At 33.8% G+C, this 14,382-nt stretch overlaps 1 protein-coding gene across 1 annotated transcript in view; it reads right to left on the reverse strand.

Annotated features, from left to right (window-relative positions):
* AdamTS-A (ADAM metallopeptidase with thrombospondin type 1 motif A) overlaps positions 1-14,382 on the reverse strand; it is a 646,314-nt gene that overhangs the window by 98,628 nt on the left and 533,304 nt on the right. Inside the window, exon 29 of the mRNA XM_089091831.1 lies at positions 2,388-2,889. Coding sequence (XP_088947957.1) covers positions 2,388-2,889 — 502 coding nt within the window. The remainder of the gene's footprint in view (positions 1-2,387; positions 2,890-14,382) is intronic.

The raw sequence follows: 14,382 nt of genomic DNA on the forward strand, positions 1-14,382 counted from the left end.
TTTCATATACGGAATAATTTCTATTCGTCTTAAGTTTTAATGTTGCTTCTTACTTTCAGTTGAAAAAACTTGTTTTTTCAACGTAATCTTTATATAAATCTTTAAAATCTTTAAATTTGTAAGCATCCCGACTTTGTAACCATTCTGTATAATCGATCAAAATGATAATTACTATAGCTGAATCACCTTCAAATGGAAGTTTCTTCTGACTACGCAGATTTTTTTCAAAACACATTTTTATACTTTTGGTTACTTCCGGCCGTGGTACACTATTTACTAGGTTGCAGCAATCACTGCAATTATGATGTGTGTTAACCCAGTTTGGCTTCAAGCTCTTGATAACACAGGTGTGCAAAAAAAAAACAAAAAAAAAACAAAAACAAAATCAGATGTATGACATATTTTCACCGAATTATATGTATTAAGGTCAAATTTTTTTACTATGACTTCAAAACATTCCATCGCACATAGTTTTTGTACAAATTAAAATCAAATGCTTAAATTTTTGCAAAAGTTCAATTGCATTCGAATATTTAGAATGAGTTAAAATTTATGTACTTTCTTACAACTAATCAGAAAATGTTTCCAATATTTACAAACAATTCAAGGTCTAATATTTTTTCTTGGGAAACGTTTTATTCTTGTTTTTTCTTTCCCTTATGCTTCTTTTTCCTTGTCTTCCTTTGTTTCCAAAAAGAAGAAATCAGTTAGAAGTTTTCTTATTTCGGGGCCAGTGAAAGCTCCCTCGTTTAACTTGGTTACATGGAGTTTAGAGAACTTTGTTGAATTCTCTTGTTACAAACAACTTCTGTGAGTAACTTCCAAGATGGTGAAAGTAAATATTTTTTTTCCATTAGTACCGACAGTTCTTCCAGTAAGCTCAACACCATTTACTTCAACCTCAATGTAAAACATTTTTGTATTAGCTCTTTATTGTGTTTTTTTTTGCTTCAGCAGATTTGACAAAACTGTATCTTCGTATACACTATGATGTAACGCACAAAAGACACCAAATTTTACTTTAAACAGTCGCTTGGGCAAAAGTCATAACAGCGGGGTTTTTTTAATAATAGGATTCTTGATTAAGGTTTCTTGGTTTCTTAGATGTTTTTAAATTTGTTTTGTTTTTAACAGACGTCATGTATAGTCTGTGTGGTCTTATAACGTGAATCTAATCGTGTACTTTTTATTATGATCTGATTCCATTTTTAGGAGTTATGGGTTATTGTATTTCTTAACTTTGGACGTGATCGTCTCTTACTAGGTTGCTAGCTACTGCTACAACCCGGATGTTTGAAATATATGTGACTGACCCACTTGTTTAAATCACTTTTATAAGCAGTCCTTAGGTTCGTCCATATTGATAATATATATCATACAGGAAAAAACTTTCGGCCTTTTCTTAGTTTTGTATAGTAAAGAAGGAACCCAAGGGAATCAGACAAAAAAGTCACACAAATATGGTACCATACCCAATATAATATCATCTTATAAACTAAGTTTAGGTTTTTTGCAACTTCATATAATAACTAGATATATCAATTGCCTTTAAAATGGATTATTAAACAGCTCTCTATGATGTTTCACTACCCCACTAACCGTGGAGGGAAAAAAATCTGAGGTTTTTTTTTTCCGGAAAATGGAAAATCGATCTTTCGACATTTTTTGGGCATTTCTTTCTTTTCAAGTTGAAATCTATCAGAAAATAAATAAATGGCCTATGTAGTTTTTACTCGGAGACCTGTGTAACCAAAAGAAACATTTGATCCATATATTGGATAAACACGAAGAGATGTGAATCAACAGATTGCCTCGTCTATGATTGAATCTTTACAAATGTAAAACATTATCGACCCCCCCCCAAATTAATAAAAGGCTATTTTTATTGGTTCAGCGTGGCAACAAGGTGAAAATTTAAGCATAGCTAAAAACATTTATAATTTTGTAATAGCCAAAAGCAAAATCGTGGAAAATCTCTTCTCTGCATAGCTTAAACATTATCATCCCCACTTCAGGAGGTTTCAGACACACTGTCTTAAAACCCCTTCAGTCTCTTTGGCTACATTTCTGCCCCCTCCCCTTGTCACTAGATATTTTCTGAACCCTCATGGGGAAGAATGAAACATTGGCGGGCGGAATACCTCTACTCTTAGATGGGATCATATAGGTGGAAAATAATGCACCTAGATGAGCACTTTCATTCTTTTAAAAGGTCTTATAAAAGAGTTGAAATTCACAATGAATGGTAGGGCATTTAAAGAGGTTAAAGCCTTCTCAACTTTTTTTCGTCGTTTGTTTTCTTAGATTTGATCAAACTGTCTTCGAACCCCAATTAAAAAAAATATAGAATGTGCATTCCTTTTTAAACTGTTTTATCCCAGTTTTACACCAAGGAATCACGATTCGTGTCACTGTCATCACTGTCATAGTCTGGTCTAAAGCTCATGATGAATTCATCACATCTGAAACTACCCTCAGTGACAAATGCTCTATTAATGCCACCAAAACCGATGAATAACCAAAAAACTATTTGGCAACCACCTAATACCTTGGGCCATAACCTATATTCTTCAACTATTTCGTCCAATCTTTTTCCACAGCTATTATAGTGGATTTCTCTGGGATTTCTTGTATTGCATACTTTTTCACTGCCAGCTGCTCTTCTACAACAAGATCTAGGTAGGCCCGTATAATTGTTATGGTTATATTCACCAAAATCTATTGGAAATCCTTTAAAATCACCTATCCCGCAGCATTCAAAAAACCCATGGAACTTGTCTAAAATAAAATTAACACGTTCACTACCATTGTAGTTTCTTACAAACACTTCTACCATTGGTCGAGCGATGACACCTGCATCGGCTTGCAGAAAAAATAACAAGACCGATGCTAAAGCAAAGAAAATGCTCACGAATGAAAAAAAGTATAGCAGCACATTTATTTTTAGCCAGTAAATCAGAAAAAACAAAACGATAAACCCAACCACACATGCGCTGATGATAGCCACCGATTTTGAAACTTCATCATCAATGTATATCCCGAAGCAATACGGGTCATTATACCAAGTTAGTGACAGCACTAAAACCCCAATAAAGACTAGAAGTGAGAAACAAAGACTATACTTTCCCAGCCCTGCCATTTTTTCAGCAAAACTTTCTTCTGATACACTAACAATAGTGCATATCAACGACAAGATAACAATGTAAATAGAAGAAATAGTTAAAAGTATGGCAGTTTGCCGGGACATTATCTCAATCCAAAAGAACCAATTTGGGGAAAAAATTGATAATAAACCACAACCAAGGGTCATAATTCCTAGCATGGTAATAACAGTGTAAACTACAGATAGTCGTTCGATACACATCTGTCTTCTTGTATTTCAAATAAAATGACGCACCGAGTCGAAACGAAACATAACGAATTGAAGCAAAAGGAAAACCAAACTAATTTTTAAATTTTCAGGCATTTTTTTGGTTTGAATTGAAAAATTGAAATTAATGCTCGGACACAACATAATTATTTTTGCAGTTTGCAGTTAAATAAAATTATTTTATTTAAAAATTTCGGAAATGATTTTAGTTACAGTTGAAAAATCAGATTTTTGTTTAAACCTCCCAAAAATTACTGCATTTTACATAACTATGTTACATGCTTTTTATATTGGTAAAAGTTCTTTGAAAAATATTGATTTATTTTAAATATTTTTTGTTAGTTAGAAAAGGCTGTAGATGTGACAAATTCCTGAAATTAATAATATGAGCTACTACAGTGTTATAGAAATATGAATTTTTTCGTGCAAAAATAATTTTATTTTAAAATATTTTTTTTTTTTATTACAGAAGGCTTTTAACTTCCATCATTTTTCTTACGTCTAACTTGCTTGGAAGAAACCATCTTACTGTTTCAGCCATGTAGTCTTACCCCCCCCCCCTCACCTATATTATAATCATGACGTCATAACCAATGCCACCAGAGCTAACGTTATAAAAAAACTTTTTCAATTTACGTCATAGTTTTAGTAAAACAATGATGACATTGATTATCTAGTATATGAAAATGCAGTTCTTTGTAAAAACATTGATTTTGTTTTAAATATTTTTTTATTACAGAAACGCATAGAGGTGACATATTCCTGATGTTATAACAGCATAAACTACTACAGTGCTAAAGGAAAAATGCAGTTTTACACAAAAAACTGATGAAATTTTTTAAATAATATTTTTTTAATCAAAAAAGGTTTTTAACCCCATTCATTTTCTTTCAAATGAGTCATTAAACAGCTTCCTACGATGTTCCAGTGCCAAACTATCTGAGGTGGAATAGAAAAAAAGAGAAAAAAGATGCCGTATATGCAGAATATCATGATTACAGCCACTTTTCTTGATTTTCAAGTCAATATATGTCCCTTGGTATTCAATCCTGGGGACGGTAAGTTTCTTATTAGAGGTTTTGGACAAGGCAGTTCTAATAGTGTACTTCTTGTTTTGATCTGACTCTATTTTTAGGATTTATGGGTTATTATATTTCTTAGTATTGGATGTGATCGTGCCTTACTAGATTGCTAGCTACCGCTGCAACCCGGATTTACATGAGCATAACACACGTCATTGCTTTCAACTCAGTATTCTGATAGAGTTGGCAAAGTGGAGTTGCAATCATAAGATATTTTTCTATAAAGTATTGTGGTTATTTGTAATTAATATCAGCATATTTTTTGGTTTTATAAATATTTAAGGCATGAACAGGTTTGAACAGCATGAACAACATTACATTATAACAGCCACAGAGCCAAATATTTTAAGAGTCTAGCTTTAATAGATTTGCTCTTTATTCACGAGAAAGAAAGGTAGAAGCACAAAAAAAGGCAATCTGAGCTTTCAATCACCTTCCTCCGCTCAATTCATCAACTCCACCAAGGCCTTTAGACTTTGGATGACTCCATTGTCTTTGTTTTGTTTCGCTGTTGCTTTTTGTTTTTCTCGAATTGACTTCTCGATTTTCATAATCTATGGGAATGAAATCCCAGCAATACCCATTGTTCCAATTATTTTGCGAAAATATCATTTTCATAGGTTGATGAAACTGATGATGAAACTAGATGATGAAACTGATGATTATGTAGAATGATAATAACTGAGGCTCTAGCCAGGGTCATATCCAGAATTCTTTTTTTTTTGGGGGGGGGGGGTACACAAAAACTAAAAAAAAAGCATACAAATTTCATTTATATTCATTTTTGTCAAGTTTTGACGAGTTGGACGAACATTTAGGGCCCCCCCCCAAAAAAAATGTTCAAACCCTCCCCTCCTGGACACGGCGTTGGCTCTAACACCGTCCTTACATAAAAGCATAAGAAAAAGTTGAAGCTGGAGCATAATTGACAATGTCATCGGTTGTTTAATAGATTGGAGCTAAGAAAAGAGCGAAGCATTTTTCCTGTGATCAAGTGCCCTGGGTAGGTGGTATTTAGTAAAAAAGAATTTGGTCTCTATGTGTTGTTTCTTCACCATACAAGGATAAGAACTGTAATAAAGTATTTCTACTGACTGAATCAAATGCCTTAACGTAGTCTTTAAAACAGAGGAATAAAGGAGTCTGATGATTAAGACACTTTTCCATTATCAGTCTAAGAATGAAAATCTTATCAGTGCATCATTTTCCCTTCTTTTGGCTGCACTGTTCTTCTCTTAAAACTTTGTCTACAGAATCTCTTAGTCTAATAAGCTTCATTATACTAAGTAACATACTTCCTACATAAATCAAGCTAATGCAAGTCACCCTCTCTTATCACCTTTCTTATAAGGGGTTTGATTTAAGTCTTTCTAAAACAATTCAGTACTTACCACTTTTCAAAAAACTCATATTTATCTTTAGTAAACTTTACCTAACTCTGCAGCCACCACTTTTCAAATAGTAAGACGGAGCCCTCCAAAAAATTTTTATTTGACAAGCACGATTGTTTATCCACAGTGTTTCATGAGCCATAAGTGACACATGAGATTAAGAGGATTGCTAGCTGAAGTAGTTCAGATTAGCCGTCAGATTTATCAAGCCTGGTAACCTTGGAAAATGCAGGATAAGTGAAGTTAAATGACGTCATATATAAACTAAAAATTCAACCTTTTTAAAATATTAAAAAAAAGTATATGGAGATCTCATGTCGCATGCCTCAAGGGATTTGAAAATAAGTTTTTTTTATAATGGAGAACTTGTAATTACTCTTTTATTGGCCTAGTTGTCCATAGGGTTTCAGTTAACAAGTTGATGGACAAGTATTTGTTAGCTTTTATAAATAAAATCTGGGGAGATTAGTGTCAAGTAGGTAAGTCAGATATGGCAGGCTTAAACACCCCAAAAGGCTCATTTACCACACTATCGGCCAGTGACTTCACTTGCGAAAGGTAGACTTTCCCCCCTCTCTCCTCCCTAGATTTTGGGGGGTTATTTTATTGAACCACGCCTTTTTTTGTGTTCTCATGGAATAAACTGAAAAAGAAAAATGGTGGATTAAAATGCATCTACTATTCTCGGGTGTCTATATAAGGGAGGTCAGGATGGCTTTTGCTCTATTGAAGAGCAGAACTTGCGTAGATTTTCAGTTCATATTAATAATATTTTGTTGGCCAAGATTGTAGATTTAGTGAAGATGTTAACAGTGGGATAGCCAAGACGCTTGGTACTTTTTGTAGTTGAAAAAAGTTCTACAGAATAGGAAGATGAGTCGGTGAACTAAGATTAGGATATTTTATGCCAAGGTAATAACTGTGGCTAAACATGGTTCTGAAACGTGTGTGCTTGAAAAGTTTTGGTGAATATTTAGTCAATATTTTCAGAGGATTTGTCAAAGGATAGTGCTTCAACTGAAAATGGGGTCTTGCCCCATCTTCTACCGCTACCAAGATTGCTACATAAGACGTAATCAAGGTTGTCTTGTTAGACGCAACCTCATGGCTGCTACGTGAGAACCCCTAGTCAAGAACGAACTCTAGTCCATGGTAGCAGAAAATTTAAAATGCGTTTTGAAAACAAAACAAAACTGCCAAGTGAGGAAGAATCACCATTTGAAGCTAATTCAGAAATAGTAACTGTGGTTTCCGTAAAATTTGTTGTGAAATCGAATCTATGGGTATTTCGAAAATAGCCACAAATCCAAAGCCATATCCATAAGGAGGGGTGGGTACTGGGTTTGAGCACTCATCTGAAATTTTCGTCTGACTTATAAAAAGTAATACAAATGCATATAAACAAACTTTGCTTGTGTTTGTAATTTTTTTCCTACCCCACCTCCCTTGAACAAAACTCTAAATATACCCGTGGTAAAACGCCACGAAAAAGGTGTCGGATCGATATAAAACTGCACGACTGAAATAACTATAGCCAATAATCCCAAATAGGAGATTTAAAGTGCACAATCTTGAGCAACAAGGAAAATCACCTTTTTTTCCTTTTTTTTGTCGCTTTTGGTGCACTGAAACATCATATACCGATGTTTAAGGGATCATTTGAAAACTAATTTTTATTTATATTATATTTTTGCAAGGATATGAAGTCACATTGGATTTATTCCGCTACCTAATTCCCTGGGGGTTGTTCTTTACTAGGTCCTGTGTGTGATGTATATATTACCGTGAATGTCCGAAATCTAGTTAATGTTGACATTCACCAGTGAATGTTCAAAATTCCCTTTTCTCTGTTTGGATTCAATTAGCTTTGCGAGGCAGCTTTTCAGTCTTATGCAAGCTATCATGGTAAAAGTTAAAGTTAGGTTACGTTAGATTATGTTAGTTTATGTTAGGTTACGCTAGATTAGATTAGGTTAAATTTGGTTCTAAATATCATAAATGGGTTAAAAACCTAATCTAACCTAACCCAACCTAAGCTCACCGAACCTAACCTATGATCATCAAACCTTGCATTAAATTGAAAAATTTGACTAGCAACGCTGACTAAATCCAAGGAGAAAAAAAAAAGGTATTTTGGACATTCACCAGTGAATGTTGACATTCACCAATTTCCGGACATTCACGATAAGATATAAATTTAAATATTGCGATAAAAGAAATTTGTGCTCTTTTTTGTACTAGGTGGAAGAAAACCCTGAGACGGGCATGAACGCATTGTGGTCGTGGCATACACCGCAACCTGGAAAGGCCCAAACAGTAACCGAAAATTGAAAAACACAGTTTGAAAAACAAAATATCAAGTGAAGAATTGTCATTTGAAGATGATTCAGGAATAAGAACTATTATTTCGATTAATTTTGTTGGTATAATATTACTCCAAAAAATATCGGTAGAAACTTCAAAAATTAGCCTCAAACTCTTCAAAAACGGTACCGGCTCGAAATGAAACTCCACCATCGGGGTCGTCATAGTCAAAAACCCCGTAAAGAAAAATTCCCGTTCTCTATATTCAGCAACAAGGAAAATCCATTTTTCACAAGAGAACTCTTTATGTCTTTTTTTTCCTTGTTCAATCCTAGTGGGGCACTGAACATCAAAAAGGGATTTAAGTGCTCATTTTAAAGCTAACTTCTATATTCACCTCCATTCTAATCCCGCTCTAAAATCAGTTCTATTTTTCTTTACAGGGTAAGGATTACGATCATGTCCTTAACACTGAAGGTCTATACGTCCTAGGCGTTACGAGTTTCGGTTAATTCTATGCTGTTGGGATCATTATTTAGGTGTTATGAACTGACTAGAAATATTTACACTAAGGAGGCCTTCTCATGTTGATCTAGTCCTTGCAGTGGAGACCTGTACGTCCTAAAAATTGTTGCCGCAACTTATCAAAAGCTAGGGCTCTCTCAGCCAAAATATCAAAATCGATCTGCCTTTGCCGTTATGACCACCCAACACCAGCACACCCAACACATGGTTTGAATCAGCCAACAAATCATTATTAAAGTAGCACAATTTTAAAACAAAAAATAAGAACCAAAGAATTACTTTGATATTTTATTATCTATCCTTAAAATTTACCTTTTTTCTGAAATGTACGATTTTGCAACGATTTTACAACGACTGGAACTTTCAAAAAAATGCCAACTTGGCATCTCTGGTTTCAGATCTGTCCATTCATAGAGTCAAAACTAAGATAATATTGGGACATTTTAATTTGGGACTGCTCTAAACATGTTTATAAAATAGGAAAATGTTCTTTTTCAACGATTTAAGGGTCAATTTTTGACGTATTTTGAATTTGAAAAGATATATAGCAAATTTTAAAGTGTAATTCAGTAGATGGATAAAGCCTGATTTCAGCTATCAAATGATTGCAAATTGTTGTTGTTACACTGAAAAAGTAAAACCACAACAGTGCGGAAAATAACATGCAAAATACTCGCACAGGGAACACTCAAGTCTATCATCGTAAAAAAAGAAACTAGCTTTTTTATGCATAAAATGTGTTTTATTTTATTTATATTTTATAGCTGCCATCCTAAGCGGCTTAAAATTTAAAACAAACATGATTATTCTGTACAGAAAGAGAAGTAACCTCTTCTCACCTCCCGCTCTTTAAGCTAAAATTTGGATTTGTGTCCCAACTCCTTAGGAACGAATTCTTCAAAATAATTGCATTTAATTAGAATAATTCTTCACTTGGGGAAATTTGACCAATCAAGTACATAATATAACTATAAATTCAACATCATTTCTTTTGTATTCAGAAGAAGAAGAAGATTTTGCCAGCTTCATTAAAAATTCAACTTACATTTAAGCAATGTTAAATAAGAAAATTTACAACTCAAGACTTTGGATGAACCCTGTTGATAAATTCTCTCAGACGAATATATCGAATGAACCGAAAAAATTATCTGCGGACTAAAAGCTATTATTTTGTTCTGCATAAGAATGTTTATTTTAATTTTAGTGTTTTAGAATTTTCGCTGACGAGGATCACTTTACATGTGATCAAAATATCCAGACTTTTGTATCTGTTTTCACTGTCTTATAAATGGAGTTATCCCCATTTGAACGTTTATTTATTCGTCTACTAGACCCTGGGAGAATTCTCTGGAAGTGTCAAGCTGATCAGATCGTAATATAAATCTTGTTACCTTTTTTCTTCTATGGAAACATCCCAAGGACAAATTACCATTCATATAATTCATGGTTCTAGTCCCTGGGGCATCAGCTTTATGATACTGCGAGGCATGTTCATGGAAAAATTCCGACTATTCTTAAGCTAAACGATTACTTGAAAATTTGTCATAAAAGCACTTTGGTCCTTAAGAAGGGAACTCAAACTTACAATTTTCAGTCAAATGGGCTCTCTCTCAGCTCTCTATTACCCTTAGTTAGTTTTATATGAAGTGGTCAGTAAAAAGCGAAACATGTGAGACGTATAATTTTTTCCTAAGGTAACTTACTACTGGCAAAGAAAAAAGGTAAGGTGATGCCGCAATAAACTCTACAGTTAAGACCAGTTAGTGCTTATCTCCATTTGATAACCATCCAGTAAAAGTGTTATGGTGGTTTTGATCAAACTTAATAGTCGTTTTGTTAGTCATACTGTGGCATATGTTAAAGCTTGCCAATGGTATTCCAGCATCTGATTGAGCTCAAATTTAAAGTATAAATGATAATTTTTCTGCAACAACTGCACCAGTTTACAGTAACAAGGAAATAATCAGTTTCGGCTTTAGTTCGAGATGGTCATATACAATGCAGTGTTGGGCAAAGAGCAATTCTTTATTTTATCCCGAGTTTCTCTAATGCTCAAGTTTGGAGTTTTTAGCCAGTCTTTTCTGTTTTCCAGAAGCGGGAGGAAGAACTGCTTTTTCGTCGTCCTTTTCTTTCTCTTTTTTTTTTAGATGCACAGACCTCTAGGCCAAAGCCATACAAAAATGAGAACCAAAAATGTTAATACAGCCTCGAAAAAGTAGTTGAGAGGCTTAATGCAAGCTTCTGTACATAGCCTTGCATAAATGAATAGCTGAAAAACTTTCTGTTAACTGTTCAACGGAAGATTTTTTCACCAAGTGGAAAAAAATTTCCATTATTATTATTCAACTTGAGCCGTTTCTAAAAATACTTAGTCTTTCCAGTAAAATAAAAACTCAACTACAGTTATTCAACTGTAGAATCGCTTATAATAAGTTAAAACGTTAAAATACTTAATATTAGCCATGACAAGTCTTAAGTGGAACGATGCGAGGTATAGCAATAGCAGTGAAGAAGAAATAAATGATTCTTCATCTGTTTTTGTGAAAGACAAAGAATTGAACGACTGTCTAAAGCTTTGTAAGCCTGTCCACTATTTGAACTCGGATATTTCCGATATTCTAGTGAATGAGGTCGCTACTCAGAAACTTGAAGAAGCGAAGTTAGCATATGATCAATTACATAAATGGCACGTGAACTATCGCATGTCTAACAAATTGAAATACGAAACTGATGAGTTTACAAAATGGAAAAAGCGATTTACTGATGTGCGAAAGGTTATAGGAAACATGACAGACACAGCAAAAAGAAAAGAAGAATTGTCCATTATGGATTCAAAAAATATAAACTGGAAAAATATGGTAGCAAATATTGAAAGAAAGCATCCACGATTAAAACAGCCTATGGATATCTGGGCTAGGTTTTGGGACATAGTATGTCGGCCCAGGCTCCTTCATGATTCAATAAATTCAGAAGAGGCAATAATTTTGAAAAAAGAACTGGAAAAACTGCGTATCACTGACACTACCTTAGAATCAGATATTGACGTCAATAAAATATGCCAAATGCTTCAAACACAGTCAGATTTCAAACATAGAGAAAAAAAATGGATAGAAGATCAAATTGGTAGATTTATATCGGAAATAAAAATATCAACAAGAAATGATTTAATTGATAAACTTAGCGAAAAAGTCAGTGGAATAGTACCCTTTCAAATTTTAGAGAAATGTAAACCATTTTGTGAACAATTTTCGTCACATTCCTATCACGAAGCTAATGCACTCTATGATATTATTCAAGAAAGGGCCCGAAAACCAGAAAATAGAAACTCCCATTATAGCAGATTAGAAGATGCAGTTATTATCATTTCCAAGAAAAACATGGACAATACAAATGAAGAAGAATCATGTTTAAAGGCTTCAAAAAGAAGTAAAGATTCAATTGAAACAAGGTACAATAAATTGGTAACACAGAAAATTATTGATTCATATGAAGATAATCAAAGCTTATGGACTAACTACGATGATAAACAAATTTTAAACAAGTTAAAAAGTAAACCAAACACAATTATAACACTTGAAGATAAGAAAGAATATTTCCATAATATAGCAGAGGAATTACAAAAGCACATTTTAAACGATAAAGAAGTACAACAGATTGAAGATAGATGTGTGTTTTTAGACTATCATAAGTATCATGATCTTAAACGTACAAATGTTGAGAAAAAGCACTCATTTGATGATGATGTTATTAACAAAGTTGGGAAATTTAACCTAAGTAAATTCAGAAATTTGCGTCCTGGTACACAAAATCAGACGAAGAAATCAAGAGCAGAAATACTAGCAGAATTGAAAAACTATTGCCAATCATATTTTATCCGCACAGGAAGGTCTAAATCGGAATATAGAAACCCATCTTGTTCTCTACTCTCCAAAGAGTCTCGGCAAGCTGCTTTGTTGCTAGCAAGATACTTGAAATTTTTTGGAGTTGATAATTACAAATTTATCAGGAATTATGATAGTGTCGACAGGAATGTCAATGAAATCTTTTGTGTTAATCCTAAATTGGATACCTATGTTCCTAATGCTCAGATACAACACCTTGTAAATATATTGAGAGACAGAAAGTATGTAGAAGAGGATCCTTCCTCAGATCTTTCATTAAGAAGAAGAGCGTTAAGAATACATGAAGATCCGAGGCCAAAAATTGATAAACCTGTTTTACAAGGTGGGAATTTTGAAGATCAAGCTGAAAATACTGCTGAGCAGAACAAGAATTTAAAACAAAGAACGGATGACAACCTAGCGAGAAGTGACAAACAGGAAGATAGAGACTTGACTGAGGAGCCTCCGTCAAAAAAAAGTAAGCTTTCTAATAATTTATTAATTCAACGTTTAAACCATATGCAAACTGCTGACAATCCTTTTGATCGAAATAAAAATGAAGCACAACCAACAAACATTCTAAAGAATATTGAAAAGAATATAATTGAAACATATAAAAGACCAGCGCCAATCAATATTAATCCAACAGGTGACACTGTGATAAGGAATGTCATAGATTGTGAAAAAAATGATCATGTTTCAAAGAAGAAAAAAGAAATTCCATCAAAAGAGCCTTGGAAAAATATATATCATCCTCCCTGTGTGCCAACACTGCTATTGGAGAGATCTCTTCATTATTCTCGTAAATACTTAACAGAGCAGCTTAAAGCCATGGATGGATTGGGCACTTCAGGAGATTCTTTATCAATAACACAACAGATTGAGTCCGAAGAGCGGCAATCTGATGAAACAGGAAATAGCTTGACGTCAATAGCTGCCTCACACCCTTCAAGGTACGCACAAAGCTTCAGTCTCCTTGTCCGTCGAATGGAGTCACTGCTTTTTTGGCCAATTCGAATGGGAAAATTTGGACCCCATCAGGAGCTGAAAAATGCAGCAAAGACTCGAGTTTGCCGAAACTCTGCACGAATGACAAAAAAGCAACTAAGCCAAATGAGAAGGGAAAACATGCTGAAAAGCTGTCACGGAATAGATGATCTGAAAACAGTTGAACAAGAGCCAAGTATAAAAAGGAAATATGTCAAAAAACCAAAAGAAGAGAAAAAGACCGAAATCAGAAGATCATCTCGGCGCCACGAAACGTAGTTAAAAAGGAAAGCAAGCACAATGGGAACATTTGAAAACAAGAAAGAATATTGCCAAAAATTAGCAAAAAAATCGCAAAAACATCACAAACAAGTAAACAGTCAACGAGAAAAAGTTAGAGACAATTTTTCCGATAATTAATTTTTTGAACCTTTAAACCTTACGCAGGGTGCTGACAAACCTTTCAAAAAAATAGGAATTCAGCAGAAAAAGAAAACATTCCAAACAAAATTGAAGAGAATGTAATTGATAAAGATAGAACACCGGTGCCAATCAATATTAATCCCACAAGTAATACTGTGATAGGTAATGTAATAGATTGTGTAAAATTGATCATATTTGCACTAAGAAAATTGAAAATTCGTCAAAAGAGCATTGGCAGAATATACGCCCATAAAAACCAGACATATGCCATTGCAATATACACATTTCTTCATATGTTGACAAAAAAAGAAGCGTCTTTATGAAATGAGATTAAATCATTTCGAATGCAGTTTCCCAATTGCTATTTCTTACATCATTTTTAGTCAAGAATTTTATTTTTAAGTCGAATAGAAAGCATT

Source organism: Artemia sp. Qi Xiang Cuo, chromosome 1 (assembly GCF_049724085.1).
Source record: "Artemia sp. Qi Xiang Cuo chromosome 1, ASM4972408v1, whole genome shotgun sequence".
NCBI classification, from domain to species: domain Eukaryota; kingdom Metazoa; phylum Arthropoda; class Branchiopoda; order Anostraca; family Artemiidae; genus Artemia; species Artemia sp. Qi Xiang Cuo.